Source organism: Platichthys flesus, chromosome 7, assembly GCF_949316205.1.
Source record: "Platichthys flesus chromosome 7, fPlaFle2.1, whole genome shotgun sequence".
In the NCBI taxonomy this organism is placed as follows: Eukaryota; Metazoa; Chordata; class Actinopteri; order Pleuronectiformes; family Pleuronectidae; genus Platichthys; species Platichthys flesus.
In genome coordinates this window covers 18090532-18108037 of record NC_084951.1, presented here as the reverse complement: position 1 = coordinate 18108037, position 17506 = coordinate 18090532, and the positions used below count along the sequence as shown (strand labels likewise).

Below are 17506 nucleotides of genomic sequence, written 5' to 3'. Positions count from 1 at the left end.
TCACTGGTGAAAAGGTTTAAAATAGACCAGCGAGTGCCACTGGTGCTTAGTGGTGTTGTTTGTCAGTTCAGGTTTCCAGAAGTCTCTGAGCAGCAGAGACCATTCAGTGTTTCACTCTCATTCAATCTGCCCTTTTAAAAGACATGCACATTTCTACAGCACGTGATTAGAATACCAAGTTGTGTATTTCTTCTAAAAGACATGATCTATATTGACATAGCTTATTGCACTTGAGGATGGTTTGTAATGTGAGCTGGAAGGAAGGACCAGCATGCAGGTGTTGACTTTTTTTGAAAGTCCCAAAACTATCTTATTAAGTTGAACAGGGTCTGGCAAGAAGGAAGGAAATATGATGTAACTGTTCACTTGTGCTAAAGACTGAAGTCAAGGACAAATCCACATTTTGAACAAAACACTTGGAACCAATCACACTTTCCACTTTAAAACACATAGTATAGTTACAGGTTACTTGAAAGCACGCGTCACGGCTGTGCTGTTGTTTGCCACCGACTGTGACTCAGCAGCGTCACGCACTTTCACTAAACAAAATAAGAGGTCAAACATTCACAACAAGCATTCAGCCGAGGAGGTGTGTCCTGTTATCTCAGGCTAATTGGTTATTACAACGTTCCCATGCACATGTAAGAAACACTGCATTACACAACGGCAGCAGATAAACAATCCGTACAGTCGTGAATTTCAGATTAATCAGTGACACCAGGTCGGGTTGTGTGTGTGAGTGTGTGTGTGTGAAATTGTCTACACATGTGAAATGTGCTCACCTACATGTGTCAACTCTCCCGCTGCAGGTGTTCTCGTAAGGAAGGTCTCGGTCGACGGAGCATGAACGTGAAAGCAGATACAAATTTGTATCTAAATCTAACACAATACAATACAGAATACACATTTTAAGGCATTTTGTCGAAATTGAGCCACCTGATCTTGAATTCTTATTCAGTTTACCATGGGGGGGGGGGGGGGGGGGCGGACCTCTATGTGTATATGGATCACTTTAATTTGTTGGATCAAGCTTCCAATGATCAACTCCTAATTTTTTCTTGATTTAACCACTTTTATATACAGCTCCGAGAACAGTGGTATTGATCAGTTGGCCTTTATCACCCCTTCCACTTTTTAGAAAGTTGAAATCGTTATCCCTGACCAGGTTAGTCCCTCACCTCTGCATCCAGGCAGTTAAATGATTGAACTTTATTTATTTACCTATTGATAAGATGTGAGCAGCAGCATCCTGTGCTTGAAAGTCTCGCACGGAGTTAAGGTCACATCAATCAAAGATAATGAGTTTATTGTGTTTGTCTTTCTTTGCTCTGCCGTGTTGGTTATCGTGTGCAGAACCAACAAATACGTTTCTTTTTTATTAGACCTTCGGGCTGCTCACTTTCAGCAGGCGTTGTTTCACATTCACACCGAGAGAAACTCTGTTTAAAAACCCCCCTAAATGTCTCTTATGAAACATCGTTCAACCAGATGATAAATAAACTGCTGGTTTTCAATGTTGAAAAAGCTGTGGTGAGATTTGAATGTTCCACTGACCTCTTGGAGGAAAACAAAGATGAGACATCTGCAAACAGTTTCACACCGTGCTCACTCTTAGTTTAATCTCTCCCTGTCTTTATCTCACTCTATCGCTGTTGGAAGATTTTGTTTTTTCTGTCAAAAAACAAATGCACACAAAACTAAAATATGCACACATTTGATACAACAATGATGTGGGATCACAAAAAGTTTAAACACATTTCTAAATGGAACATCTTACCGTTTGATAGTCGCATTTTTGGTATCCTGTCCCTTTCAATGTTTTATAACAGTTTTTGAAAGTTATAAATGGAATTAGAATTTCTTTTAAAATAGGAATGGGTTCACTAGCCTATATTTGTGTAGGTGCTTGGAAATGATGTGCAGTATAAAATAATTCTATATTTCAGCAATTTCCGCCGAACCAACGTGAGTCAGCAGTAACAATTTGAAATAGGTAACTAAAAGTAACAGGGTTTTATGGTTGCAACATGTGGCCTCGGCTACTCTAAATAGAACCAACTCAAACGTGACAAAAGAAACGGTAAAAACATGGCCATTTACAGGAAAACTAAGTTATTAAAATAAGAGAACTTTGACAACTTAAATAGATTATGTTGAATAGTGTCAGGGGTTAAAAAAAACAATCGTCAAAATGGTTTGACTCAAGTTTGTGTAAAGCAATATTTACGTAGTGGAAGTTTCTTTAATTGTTAAATGGGTGTTTACTACATTTTCGATTAAAATGAAACGCATCCTGTTTTGTATAATCTGTGAATGAGCTCAGATGAGATGGCGTTGTACAAGATTCTCTCTGGTTATTCTTCACACATTCACATATGGGGCCAGGGTTAATACGCACGAGAACACTCATCTACCACAGTTAGTCATTTCACTGACAAAACAGAAATCCCTTCCTGTCAACCAGTTGCTCCTCAACGCACATTAAATACAGCGAAGCTGATACATCGATGGACATTTCAATAACACAACAGAATCTGAAACATAAACATCTTGTTTCAGATACGTGGACTTGTGTCTTTATTCACAGAGGGCTCAGGTATGAAACTTAATAAGCCATTTCTATTTAGTAAGGGACAATGTTTTAATTGAGCTGGATAAAAACACATAACTGGCCACACAGATTTAATACAAAAATTAAATTATATCAGTCGGCCTCCTCATAGTAATCGAGATTAATGACATCCACAAGGGAAGGTGTGTATTTAACCCCTGTCCGTTTGTTTGTTTATCAGCAGGATTACACAATGAAAGATCCATAAAATCTGGTTGAAGAAACAACTCATTAACTTTGGACACGATCCAGAAAAGAGATGGTTCCATGACCTTTTTTTGTCACTTTTTTTAACATAGCAAGACAGAGATTTTATTAACATTTTCATAAGTTTGCCTTCACTCGCCAAGATCAAGTCCTGCAAGGCTTACAACAGACTCTGAAGGATGTACTGGCTCGCTTGCCACCACCTGTCCCCTCTGGAGTTCCAGTGCCAACACCGGATCCACTTCCAACTGCAGCACCTTGGTCCACGGCAGAACCACGACTACCTGCTCCCGAGAGGTATGACGGCAACCCCAGGGACTGCCGGGCATTCCTAACCCAATGCTCTCTCACCTTTGAACTTCAAGCCTCGCCCTTCCGTACTGATCGCGCTCGCATTGCCTACAGGGCCATTCCTGTGATGACTACAGCACCTTCACAAGTGAGCTGCGTCGGGTGTTTGACCATCCATTAGGAGGTAAAGATGCAGCAAACCGCCTTTTCCAGCTGCGTCAAGGCAACGCTAGTGTGGCTGAGTATGCCATGCTCTTCCACACCCTGGCAGCTGAGTGTAAGTGGAACGAGGAGGCCCTGATGGCAGCGTTCCAACAGGGGCTCGCGGGCAATATCAAAGATGAACTGGCAGCTAAGGACCCTGTTGTGGATCTAGAGTCCCTAATTGACCAGACTATTCGGCTCGACAACCGTCTGCGAGAGAGGCGTCGTGAACGAGAGACATACAGCCGTTCCAGTTCTGGAGCCACTGCTTCAACCTTCAGTTTGCCACAGTGGCCTCGTGGGCCTCACCCTGACCCAACCTCTTCCGAAGAGCCGATGCAGCTTGGTGGAGCCCGCCTTTCCAAAGAAGAACGGGACCGACGGATGAGGGAGAGAAGCTGCTTCTACAGTGGATGTCCTAACCATTTCCACGCCTCGTGTCCCGTGCTTGCGGGAAAAGCACTGCCCCCTCCAGTAAAAGGAGAACTGTGACGGGGGCGACTCTTACTCCTTCAGACTCTACTTTGTGCCTGCAGCTTCCTGTCACCATTTCCTGGGAGCACCAACAACACCCTCTAGAGGCACTTGTGGACTCTGGTGCTGCTGGGAATTTCCTGGACCTCACGCTCGCCAGCCGCCTTCATCTGCCCATAACTAGCTTGGACCATCCTCTCTCGGTGACGGCCCTCGATGGCAGGCCCTTGGGCAGAGGTACGGTAACTCATATTACCGCTCCTGTTGTTTTGTCTATTTTTGAGAAACATTACGAAAAGATTCGGTTTAATCTTATCCACTCTCCTGAGTTTCCGGTTGTGCTAGGATTCCCTTGGTTGTCTCACCACAGTCCTCATATCAATTGGTCTTTGGGAACGGTGATCGAGTGGGGCCCAAAGTGCAAATCTTCTTGTCTCCTCACTAGAGCGGTGGCCTCAGTTCCTAAACCTCCCAGTCCTCTGGAATTGTCCCAAATCCCTTCCATGTACCATGAGCTGAGTGAGGTATTTAGCAAGAGGAGGGCAACTGCCCTGCCTCCTCATAGGCCTTTTGACTGTGCTATTGACCTCCTCCCAGGGTCCTTCCCTCCACGTGGAAGGATCTTTTCCCTCTCATCCACAGAGACTCAAGTTATGGAGGACTATATCAAGGACTCCCTGGCAGCTGGAATTATTCGCCCCTCGTCTTCCCCTGCCGGTGCCGGATTCTTTTTTGTTGGGAAGAAGGATGGCGGTCTCAGACCATGTATTGACTATCGGGGCTTGAACAAAATCACGGTGAAGAATCGTTACCCCTTGCCCTTAATGTCCACAGCATTTTAACTCCTACAAGGGGCAACTATTTTCACCAAATTGGACCTCCGTAACGCCTACCACCTGGTCCGGGTCAAGGAGGGAGACGAGTGGAAGACGGCCTTCAACACACCTACAGGTCATTATGAATATTTAGTTATGCCATTTGGGTTGTCCAATGCACCAGCCGTTTTCCAGGGACTCATTAACGAGGTTCTCAGAGAAATGTTAAACCATTTTGTTTTTGTCTATTCTGATGACATTTTGATTTTCTCCAAATCCCTCCATGAACACGTCCATCATGTCAGAGTCGTCCTCAAGCGCCTGCTTGAAAATCAACTCTTTGTAAAACCTGAAAAATTTGAGTTCCACGTCTCTGAGGTGTCCTTTTTGGGCTATATCCTGTCCAAGGGGAGACTTCTCACAGATCCCAAGAAGACTCAAGTTTTTCGGGATTGGCCTCAACCATCCTCGGTCAAGGAGGTGCAACGGTTCATTGGCTTTGCTAATTTTTATAGGAAGTTTATCAGAAACTTCAGTGCTGTTGCCGCCCCTATGACCTATCTCACAAAGAAGAAGTCTGGCTCCTTTAAGTAGTCTCCAGAGGCAGAGCGGGCTTTTCGTGAACTGAAGGTGAGATTCTCCTCCGCCCCTATCTTGACCTTACCTGACCCCTCTCTCTCCTTTGTGGTCGAAGTAGATGCATCAGAGGCGGCAGTAGGGGCGGACGGAAAACTACATCCTTGTGCCTTCTTCTCAGCTCGCCTTTCGGCTGCTGAAAGGAATTATGATGTGGGGGATCGTGAGCTTCTGGCTATTAAGATGGCCTTGGAGGAGTGGCGCCACTGGCTGGAAGGGGCCCAGCACCTGACCTGGAGACCACCCTCCGATGCCTGGCCTCCTCTAATCCTTCGTCTTGGAGCAGGTATATGATCTGGGCTGAATATGCCCATAACACTTTGTGCTCTTCTGCTACAGGACTCAGTCCTTTCGAGTGCCAGTTCTGATTTCAGCCTCCACTGTTCCCCGACCAAGAGGTAGAGGTTGGTGTTCCCTCAGCCCAGAGCTTTGTCAGACGGTGCAGGATTGTGTGGCGCAAGGCCCGGTCTACCGAGCAGAGGTCGGTCCGTCAGTACGAACACCATGACAACCGCCGCCGCAGACCTGCACCCCCTCTACGGCCGTGACAGAGCGTCTATCTTTCAACGCGAGACCTTCCTCTGCGGGTGGAGTCCCGCAAGCTAGCTCCACGGTTTGTGGGGCCCTTCAAGGTTGTGAGGAGGGTCAATCCAGTAGCCTATCGCCTCCAACTCCCACGATCCATGCGGATCAACCCAACCTTCCATGTCTCCCGGCTACGCCCAGTCACCACGAGCCCACTGGTCCCTCCAGCTAAACCCCCTCCCCCCCAGAATCATCGACGGCGGTCCAGCTTATTCGATCCACCGGCTAATGGACTGTCGCCGGGTGGGGAGGGGTCTGCAATATCTGGTGGACTGGGAGGGCTATGGTCCAAAAGAACGGTCCTGGGTTCCTTCCCGTCATATACTCGATCCAGCCCTCATCAGGACCTTCCACCAGGATCATCCGGATCGCCCTCGAGGGAACGTCAGGAGACGTTCAGAAGGAGGTGGGTCCTGTTAGGGTTTTTGGACTGTAGTACCCTGAATGAACATGTGGGGTCCTCAGCGTTCTGGTGATTTCTGTCACGTGTGTGTCTTGATTGTTTTCATTGTGTTCACCTGTGCCTAATTTGCCAGCCTTTAAAAGCCACCTGAGTTTCTTTGTGTTTGCCGAGTCTTGGAAATTGACACCCTAAGTTAAGCCACGTGAGTTGCTCAGAGAACCTCTGCTTAGAAGCTATACCTCTTTAAATCCTTTTTTGTTCTTGAGACCTTTTGTTGCCTGTTTTTTGGGACACCCTTAGTTGCTTAGTAAATTTGCCCAGACTGGGTTTTTTAGTTGTCTGGAAGTATTTTTGGACTTGCTGTCAAGCCTTATGGAATCCTCTGCCTTATACAAGTAAAGAAACCTTTTTTGATTCCTTAACAACAAATCATCTCTCTCTGTCTCTGCATCTGAGTCATCATCACTCGTAGCACAGTGGTAGGCAAACCACTTGTGACACAGGAGTCCCAGGTTCGAATCCCGACGATCCTTATGGCAAGACACGGCCATGGAACCAGACTCAGCAGAGACAAAGGCTTCCCCATCATCTCAGTCCCCGGCGGACCAACTCTACGCGGCAGTGGTCAGTAAACCGCCTGTGACATGGGAGTCCCAGGTTCGAATCCCAGCGTTCCTTATACTCTCCTATGTCGATGGAGTGGTGGGTGAAGTGTTTGAGTGAGCTGCAACACTGTTTATTCCTGAAACTCCAAAAGTGTTTAATGGATACTGAGCTATCCCTTTGATAAAAGAAAAGCGATAATACAAAATACAATCTTTACCTTAAAGTTATGTGAGCATACAACCAGGTGTGTTTGGTAGAGTGTCTCTCAATGTCAGAATCACGTTATTTATGTACAGATTTGAGTCTACCACTTTCTGGCCCTCCAGCTGCAGTCTTCAGCAGGATCATCACAATAAGCTAACAGACGTGCATGTACCCTTAAAACATATAACCGAAGATGTGCCTATGCAGAATAGGGACTAGTGTCAGGACAGGGATAGTCACTCCCATAGGCCAACCAATGAAACCAGTTCTCTCAATGAGTGAACTGTCCAGTCCATTCAAGATAACCCAGGAGCAGAGAGGAGGAGCTGAGACAGACATCAGCTTGGCGAAGCTGTGCTGAATCCGTTCAAACACACCTTGGACATGGAGGAAAAAGGCAGTTCACAAGGTGAGTATTTTGTGCAGAGGGAGATTCTGGATGAGCTGCGTCTTGATGAAGTGGCGCCAAAATGGAAGAGGACCGATTCACCGAACCTGGGAGAACGGGTGAAAGAGTCCCTGAGGTAAAAACTAAAAAAGGACACATGGGGAGAGTGGTGTAACCGGCAACAAATGAGAACTGAAAAACCCTGAGACAATGAAACAAACTGACAAGACTGATATGTTTGTATTTGGCTTTGAAATGTCTATTTATTTTGTGTGTGACTTTGCTTTGCCTCTGGCTGCTCAAAAAGGACTTACAATAATGAAATAGTCATTGATACGTCTGTGAGTGTTCATGGTAATTGTGTTTGTCAGCTGTTTTCCCCTCTCAAAGCAAAAAAATTATGATTAAAAAAAAAGCTTTAATCATGTAATGAATGACAATGAGGGAACAAAGTCCATTTACTCATTAACCACTGAAAACTGTGTAGGACATTTCCTTTTGCATTTAATGCAATGTATGAGTTTTTTCACGACAAATTAATCAATAATGATTTGCGTTTGTGGGTGCCGAGTTAAAAATCTACTCTTTCACATAAAATCCAGAATTCATAACCATACAAATATAAAAATTGCAAAAAATATTTTACATCTAAAGTTTGACACTATTGGTCTTTTTTCACTGAGAAGCTCATTCTCATGTGGGTATGTGCACATACCGACACGGTTTCTGCTCTTCCCAATCACACTGACTGCAAGTTATTAGTTATTAATAAACGATTTTATTCAATCATCGAATGCATTTAGAAGATCTGCCTGTAGTGATGTAGCAATAAAAGAATTACAATTTGTGGAGGACTTCTATCATTTCACAATTTTTTTTTCTTATCCTTGAACATTGAAGCCGGAAAGTTCAGAATTCAATGGATAACTCACCAAGCAGGTGGTATTTAAGTTAGTTGGTTTGCTTTTGTTTGTTTGTAAGCAAGATTACACAAATCTCTGAACGGTTAACCACCATACTTAGTGGCCAGACGTGGTATGGGTTAGGGAAGAACCCATAAAATGTTGGTGCGTACCCGAATCAGGGGACAGATCCAGGATAAGAAGTTTTCAACTTTTTCTCCATTTTTCCAAAGAATGTTTCATGGATTATGGTCAACTATATCAGGCATATGGGGGGAAAGGGAACTGATATCTATGAGTAGGTGAGAAAAAAACAATTCATACAATTTAAATGATTGCAGACTAATGAAAACCTCACAAGGATTATTTTATATTCAATTTCTGCCAATGGATCCCTTCACCTGAATATTACACTGAAGTTTGAAAGAGCTTGTTGGGACATGCAGGTTCTAAATGGGAAATGACTTGTGTGTGTCAGCAAAATGAGCGTTTATCTATGTCTGTTGCAGATGTTCGGTGCCCAGGTTGAAGCAGACAGTGGTGAGCTGGGTGCCTGTTCTTGGCTGGCTGCCTAAATACTCCATCAGAGAAAATGCAATTGGAGACCTGATCGCTGGCTGCAGTGTGGGCATCATGCATCTGCCGCAGGGTTTGTATATATGGATGTGCACAATGAAGGGAGCTCAGGGTTTGTCCACACAGACTTTAAAAGTTCAGTTCTGAGTTCATAAGACATCACCCTCTTCAAAAAATCGAATTTCTTTCCTTATTTTTTCAAATTTTATCTTTAGTAGTTTAATTTTAGTTGTTATTGTCAAGTGTCGATTCAGTGTATGCCAAATCAATTTTTGTTATGTGTGTTATGTCAATGTGCGACCATTTGTTTTGTACACAGCACAAAAACCGCCCCAATATAGCCACCTTAGCTAACATCACCTTTGTTTTACATTTTCATGTTTTTTTTACCAGGTATGGCGTATGCTCTTCTGGCTTCCCTACCCCCTGTGATTGGCCTGTATACTTCTCTATTCCCGGTGCTGGTCTACTTCATCTTTGGCACCTCCAGACACCTCTCCATAGGTGAGAAAGAGTGTTTGTCTGTGGCTTCTTGTAATTAAGACTGAAATACACATAACAAAGTGAGTTCCCTATGGATAATAGGATCCGGGTTGATGTGTCTGTGTGAATCTACATGATTTTGAATTTTCAGGTACGTTTTCGGTGGTGAGCATCGTGATCGGGGAAGTGACAGAAAGGCTGGCCCCCGACAGTGACTTTATCGTAAACGGCACCAACGGATCACAGGTTCACGATTTTGGAGCTCGGGATGCCCTGAGGATAAAGGTAGCGTGTTCCCTCACAGTCTTGACAGGGCTCTTTCAGGTGTGTTTCTATCCTTTTCAACCAAACAACCTTTTTATTTCATATTTCACTGCTCTTTATTTACCCTCTCTTTTTGTTCGCTGTCCTAAGATCCTGTTTTTTGTGGTGAGGTTTGGCTTCGTGGTCACGTACCTGTCCGAGCCGCTGATCCGTGGCTACACTACAGGGTCAGCGTGTCATGTGTGTGTCTCACAGCTCAAGTACCTGTTTGGAGTCACACCATCACGATTCACAGGTCCCCTCTCCCTTATCTATGTGAGTATGTCAGGCACAATGAAACTACAATATGGAAACACACAAGGTAAATGATAGTTTGGTAAATCTTACCTTGTCTTATTTTATTTAGACCATTAGTTGTGTTGATTCAACAACACTCCTAGCTTGAATTTTTTGCATAAACCTGACCTCAGAGGTGTTGTATCGTGTGACCATAGACAGGCCAGAGGGCAGAGCAAGATTTAAACACCAGGTTCATTGAATTGTTTTCCAACCTTCTCCCTCTCCTCCATCCTTCTCTCCTCCACTCTTTTTGCTCGTAGACTGTGGTGGATATTTGTCGAATGCTGCCTGAGACCCAGGTGCCGGAGCTGGTGGTCAGCCTGGTGTCGCTCACTGTTCTCATTGTGGCCAAAGAAATCAATGACTGTTACAAACAGAAGCTGCCGATGCCCATCCCTGTGGAACTGATAGTTGTGAGTCTGTCTGTTCCTTTCGTCCCTCATACAGCAGGTGCATTCGGGTAATCGTCCAGCAGGGGGCACCCTGACCACAGTTGACCTAGCTCTACACGTGCCGCAGCCTGTACTCAAACTGAAGAGTTACTCCACACGTTGAAGCAGAATTGCCCTTGTCTTTTTTCAACAGATCATAGCAGCAACAATCATCACCCACTTCTGCGGACTTGAGACTAAATACAAGCTTGATGTTGTTGGGCCGATTCCCAATGGGTGAGCTTGTGTGTGTGTCTGCAATGAGTTTGTGTGGACAAAACAGAAAGAGGAAGTGAAAGTAGGGGTGAGACTGAGGTCGGCTGTTTGAACAAAACTGTTTACAAGACAGAGCAGCACCAGATTTTCAGATTGTCTGATATGTAGAGTTGTTTATGAGACAAACAGGGTCACGGATTGTGGATTGCTGGTGGAATAGTCCATTAGTGAGATTGCTTTATCATATTCATGGAAATGCACTTTCAAACAAATATTTAAATGTTTCTCAGTGATGGAAAATGTTAATGAGATTGCCAGCTTGTGCATGTAACAATAACAGAAATCTACAACCTGCAGCTAGTGCTAAACCAATAGTCAGGAAAAGGTCACACGTGAAGTGTTACAAGAAAACTCTAAGTTAAAAGTATTTGAATGTCACGGTGTTGGAACAGCCTCAGCGAAAAAGTCACATTCCGTATGATCTGATTGGACACTACACTGATACAAACTCCAACCATTCACCCTTTCATCCTGCTCCAGGCTCCAGGCCCCTCAAGTTCCAGATACCTCTTTTTTCTCCGAGATGATAGGCGATGCCTTCACCGTGGCCATCGTGGGCTACGCCATCAACATTTCCCTGGGCAAAACGTTTGGCCTTAAACATGGCTATAAGGTGGACAGCAACCAGGTGAGGCATAAGATACACTGTGGTTCTCACAAGCAGCTGTGAGAGTCTGTGTCCCTGCTCCTGTCTGACTCTCTGCTAGCAGGGGAGAGCCAAACCTCAACTTAATATTAGACTTAACTCTATCTGGCCACTTTGCATCATGTTATCCTGGATCAACAACACACTCACAGCTACTTAAAGACATTATTATGTAACAATTCTACATGAAAATGTAAAAGAAGAAACAACTAGACCTATGTTATATATTTACATAGGTCTAGTTGTTTCTTAATTACAAATGTATGATCAATGACAGTAATTGTCAATGATATGGTGGTTATTACTAAAATGAATATAACTTTTGCAACTAAAAAAAGTAAAAACACAATCACATGCACGGAGGCTTTTCATTTACAAAGTGTGAGTCATCCAGGTCTCACACACCTCACAGTGGAATAGCCATGAATATACACTTGGAGTGACTTGGCATAAATCTGACATATGTAAACACGTTTGTTTGAGACACAGAAGTAGAAATTGGATCGTGGACTCTACAGAAATGGGTTTATCATCCCCATCAGTCACGGGGATGCAAGTACTTTCTCTTCTCTCTTCTCTGACAATTTATTCTTGATGCCCCAACCAGCTTCCTATTTGCTTGCAAAGCAACACTGAATGATTAATGTTCCCCTAAAAATACATGCACAGAGCAGAGACAAACTTTCCCCCCCCCCATCCCTTTAGCTCTTATTATTGTCTGCAACACATGGACTTACAGTACACCCACTTGCGGAGGCATGTGCCTGGGATCATTGTGCTCCAAAGAGAGGGATGGGTTGGGAGCACTCGCAGTCTCTAAGAGCCCGCCTGCTGAATCATTAATGCCCAACAAGCTTTGTGCAATGAAGTGTCTCTTAAATATTCACAGCATTGCTCTCAGGGTGTCGGTCATGTGTTGAGAATTGCTATAATACAACAGTAGATTAATATTATTGACCCACAGGTCACAGACTCCAGACACTAAAGGTCTTGATGTTAAAATCAGCTAATGTCAGGATTAATACGATCAGCTTAATAAACATCTGTGTTACTACTTCAAACTGTACCTGTCTGTTTCTTTTTTAATTCCAGGAGCTGGTTGCTCTGGGTCTCAGTAACACTATTGGCAGCTTCTTTCAGTGTTACTCTGTGACCTGCTCGCTGTCTCGCAGCCTCATCCAGGAGAGCACGGGGGGCAAGACACAAGTAAGCATGTCTACACAAACATGCACAGAAAGCACAATGCACCTATGACCAGCCGGAGACCAGTGACTGTACAATAAAACTGTGTGTCTGTGTGTTTTGTCAGGTTGCGGGAGTGGTTTCATCCATCATTGTGCTGATCACAGTTTTGAAAATTGGTGCTCTCTTTGAAGATCTCCCCAAGGTAACACCCTCCTATGCACCATTTCTTGCTAATGATCCCCATCTCTCCTGGCATACAATTTAATAACCAATAGCTTGTGTGGTTGTGTGTGTGTCTGTGTTTGCTCCTCAGGCTATTTTAGCCACTATAGTGTTTGCGAACTTGAAAGGGATGTTTAAGCAGTTCATGGATGTGCCGATGCTGTGGAGGACCAACAAGGTGGACCTGGTAGGACTAAATCCAGCCCAGCTAAAAACTGGAAATGTTGCTCCGTCACTGTTTTGACCCCATTGACTCTCAGTGTTTATACTGCCCTCTAGCTGGTGTGGCTGGTAACATTAATAAGCACCATCCTGCTCAACCTGGACCTGGGTCTGGCTGTCTCCATTGGCTTTTCCATGCTCACTTTCATCTTCAGAACACAACGGTAACTATGCGTAACTGATTATTAATTATTGACGTGCATGCAGCCATGGTGGGATAATCCTCATGTGATTTTTCTTCGAGCTTCAGGGGAGTTGTTTCTCTAATTTTGCCACTTCAATACCTTTCAGACCCCGTTACTCCATCTTGGGCCACGTGCAAGGCACTGACTTGTATCTAGACACAGACGCCTACGGGGGGGTAAGAATCTTTCAGTGCTAAGTACCTTTTGCTTCAGTAGAGAGCTAAAGGGCCAGGTCACTAAAGTTCAACGGTCACATTTTCTTATTAATCTCTTGTGTTCTGTAGCCATGACATGAGCTTTGGTTTTTGTTCATTTATATATTCTAACCTTTCTCGTCCTGTTCCTTAAAATGGTGCATGCATTTCTGGCAGGGCCCTCATTAATATTCTACAGAGTTCTCTGGCAGGTTCAGTCCTCCTCAGTAGAAAGTAATTTGATATATTGGCCTTGCCCAAACCATTTTTCTGAGAAAGTCAGGTTCGGTCCCCCTCTTTGGTCCAGACTAAAAGATAACAACAACTGTCAGGAATGTTTTACAGACATCCACAGAGGGCACAACGGATAAATACTAAGGAGTTTTCCATAGTTAAAGTCTTAAAATGAAAGGTCTCCAGTACTAAAGGACAAACTGTCATAGTTAGTCCCAGTCAGAATGAATTGAAATGTGAGCCCTTAAGATTTCATTTAATAACATCCAAAATAAACATTTGTACAATAGTTTATGACAAAAATACAGTTCTTCCCTTTGGCTCAGCTGTGCTCTGTGTTTAGGGCAAACTAGCAAATGTTACCACCATAGAGTGGGTATAAGGCTCTACTTGCACCCTCTATTCTGAAATGCCGCCACCTTACACTTTTGGAGCCAGAGTTTGCCCAGTAGCAATTAGGGGATGAAGTTAGCGAGGTTAGCATAAAATAACCAAACTTATCAGAAACATGAACACTTGAACAGACATAAGTCTGTAAAAAAAAATACCTAAAACGACAAAAATAAACATATTTGACATACATTTCGACTTTTTAGTTTCACCCATGACCCTTTCGTCAGTACGGGAGAAGTGGGGTTTATGACCTATACTGCAGTCAGCCACTGGGTGGCGCTCAAGACATTTTATAAACATACAGCTGCTAAACATCATCATGTTATTTGGCATGTTACCCTCCTTATGTTAGCATGCTGTGGACATGCACAAAGCTGTTACCTTGTCTGTAGACTCACATAGTCTGTTTCAGATGAAGTTTTTCCGGATGTGTACGTTTCAGTGATTAGGCAAACAAAAGCAAAAACATCAGAGATACTGGATACTAAATTTACAAATATTTTTCAGGAATTTGGTTGAACTGTCCCTTTTAGATGAGCACTGTTGATAGTTAGATCATCACTGGTAGCAAAGCCTCATTTAGACTAACAACCACCTGGGGGAGGTAGAAATTGCCAATGAGATCAGAACCTGGTGTGATGTTCTGAACTCTTCTACTTCATGATATCTCCCCACAGACTGAAGAGATTCCAGGAATAAAAATCTTCCGCTCATCTACGACTATCTGCTACACAAATGCCGAGATGTACTTGGAGGCCCTGCAAGCGAAGGTTAGTGTGTGAGGCTCCATGAATGTTGGTGGCTGTTTGTGTGCTGCTGTGTGTTTGATTACAAGATGTAAATCCTTGTCCCATCCACGGCACCTTTAATTGCTTTCATTATCCCGCCCACTCATCTCACCCTCTCTTTTCTCTCTTTAATGTGGTGCCCGGGCTTTTTGTGCAGAGTGGAATTGAAATCAGTAAGTTGCTGGGGGCCAAGAAGAAGCGAGACGCGGCGCTGAAGCCTAAAAAGGAGAAAGCGAAAACGGAGGAAAAGACACAAGTACAATACAAATAACATGTTCAGGGACACCTTCATTCATCTGAAATGAAAGCAAAGTTTATAAAAATCCATCTGATGTGTTCCCTAATTGTGGTTCCCTCTTTTTCAACCTAGCAGAAGCAAAAAGCGCTCAGAGACATGTCCATTCTCGCCATCTCTTTGACGGAGTTGACTGAGGACAAAGTCTCTGCAGGACTGAGTCAGGGGAACAGTGCAGCAGTAACCTCTACAAATGGCCTCAGTAAAGGAGAAGTAAACTCGGCCTACCAACATGACTCAGATTTAGACACGGGTTGCCACGGTGATGAAAGCATCTACCAGGAGCCGCACCATGGTGATGAGGAGAAGGAGGGGACCCGCGGATCAGATGTCCACAGCATCATCTTGGACATATCGTCCACCGGCTTTGTGGACACAGTCACTACAAATACATTGAAAAATGTGTGTTTTTGTTTGTCGGTGGTGACATGATCTGATACTTTGTTTGGAATGGGCGCACACAGGTTCAACTTGAGACAGAGACAAACAAAGTAATGTCTGTCTTTTTCTCCCAGATGTTCAGGGACTTCGGGGAGATTAATATAAACATTTATCTCACGGGATGCCAAGGTGAGTGGCACACCAGACAAAACAGACAAAGTGAACGACACGCAGGGTCAAATCACTGGAGCTCTAGATACTGAATGCATCAAGGTCTCAGCCTCAGTGGTGCCACATTGTTCCTTGCCTGACATGTCACTCAAACATAAATATTTATCTCTTTACAATCATAAAAATGCTTTCCCTCTCATGGTCTCTCACTGTCACGCCTGCTTTTCCCCTCTGTGTAGCCTGTGTTGTGGAGCAGCTGGACACCGCAGGTTTCTTCTCAGAGTCCATCCCGAAGAGCAGGTTGTTTGTCACAGTCCACGATGCCGTGCTGCACATTCTCAAGAAACTGGGGCTGAGAGACTTTGTACTTGTACGTTCATCGTCGTGAATGTTCATTAACGCCTCTTAGATCCTTCAGCTTCACTCAGTTATCAGTGCCGGCTCAAATTCTGAAATGCCCCCTCGTCCTAGCATTGAATCTTCCCCGTCTTCTTTCCCCCAGGATGTTCCCTGCATCACCCCGATGTAACCAACAGGGGTCAGACTGTTCCAACTCTCGCCATCCTCCCCCTCCTCCGCTGTGGTCCGCTCCTCACTATTGGTCGTCACTGTCTCCTCCCCCTTCAATGGGGGAGAATGCACCACCTTGACATGGCGGCTGGTTGCCATGGAAATCCAGGGAGCCGTTACTGTGGCAACGGGCTTTTTATGATATCGCTTAATGAGATCGCCAGCAATACGTCATCGTCTCTCTCTCTCTCTCTCTCTCTCTCTCTCTCTCTCTCTCTCTCTCTCTCTCTCTCTCTCTCTCTCTCTCTCTCTCTCTCTCTCTCTCTCTCTCTCTCTCTCTCTCTCTCTCTCTCTCTCTCTCTCTCTCTCTCTCTCTCTCTCTCTCTCTCTCTCTCTCTCTCTCTCTCTCTCTCTCTCTCTCTCTCTCTCTCTCTCTACAGAGGAGGGGCGGGGGATGAGTGGGAGAATGTAACAGACGTATAAGAGTCTGTATTTAGAGCCGGTGTGAGAGAGTGAGTGAAAGGTTGACTGTGGAGGGGGGGACACACACACTCATATTTGAGAGGTGTTGTTGTGAACAGACGCACCACGATGTGTATGCATGTGTCACTGCGCTGTGTGGGTTTTCTGGGATCTATGCAGTTGGCCCTTGTGTTGTGTTTGTAAGGGAAACCCACGTGTCATCTCACACAAATCAATAGAATGTAAATATTTGTAATTCATAGCACAAGACTTTGTCACCTCTGGGATTGAGAGGAGGAGGAAGGGGGGGAGGGGTAATCCTGTTATTACCACCCATTTGTTTCCAAACGGCTGCAAGAAGGAGCTGAAGTGCAGATATGATGTAATAGGTGTCCACAGCGTGGGTGTATTTACAGTCAGTGATCACACATCTGATTCTTATATTTTGGGGATGCAGTCTTGTCTCATCATCTATACTAACTCTCTTGCTTTTGCGGAACAGAGTATCGTAATAGACGGTACACAGTTCATGTGACATATGTAATTCAATGATTAGGGCAGTCCCATCCAAGTAACTCTGCATCAAGCCTTGAAAAGTTTTGTTATTATTTTGACTTCCAGGAAATGTATTCAATTGCTTTCGTGTGCAATTCTGCAGTTTCTCACGACCAGAAATAAATGGTCTTCCTGCAGAAGATGCGTCTACAGTATGTTTGACAGACATCCTACTCCAATGTGAACAAGGGCTAAAACCGAAACACATTTCCTTGTGCCTGTTGCTCAACACTGTGTCCACAGACAGATAACACTTACAGTGTAATGCTTTATCAATATTTATCGGTCAAATGACTCTTGAAATTTATTTTTTATAAATTTTTTCTGCACATTGTTCTGTGTAAATAAAGATTCACAAAAACACACAG

The 17506-nt window shown here is 44.3% G+C and overlaps 1 protein-coding gene across 3 annotated transcripts; it reads left to right on the top strand.

The window, feature by feature from the left end:
• The first annotated feature begins 4266 nt into the window (after window positions 1–4266).
• Window positions 4267–17503, top strand: LOC133956507 (solute carrier family 26 member 6-like). 3 transcript variants are annotated; one of them, XM_062391621.1, is made up of 19 exons: window positions 4267–7560; window positions 8836–8975; window positions 9296–9406; window positions 9537–9670; window positions 9800–9964; window positions 10249–10401; window positions 10574–10656; window positions 11176–11323; window positions 12434–12547; window positions 12651–12728; window positions 12840–12935; window positions 13028–13134; window positions 13262–13331; window positions 14654–14746; window positions 14922–15020; window positions 15135–15461; window positions 15575–15629; window positions 15851–15981; window positions 16114–17503. In XM_062391621.1, exons 1-19 carry the CDS (start codon window positions 7421–7423, stop codon window positions 16138–16140), a joined length of 2271 nt encoding a protein of 756 aa, XP_062247605.1. In that variant the 5' UTR covers window positions 4267–7420; the 3' UTR covers window positions 16141–17503. The 3 variants fall into 3 exon arrangements, with proteins under 3 accessions (XP_062247605.1, XP_062247604.1, XP_062247603.1); XM_062391620.1 differs by having other exon boundaries at window positions 9537–9709; window positions 15138–15461; XM_062391619.1 differs by having other exon boundaries at window positions 9537–9709.
• Window positions 17504–17506: the final 3 nt, after the last annotated feature.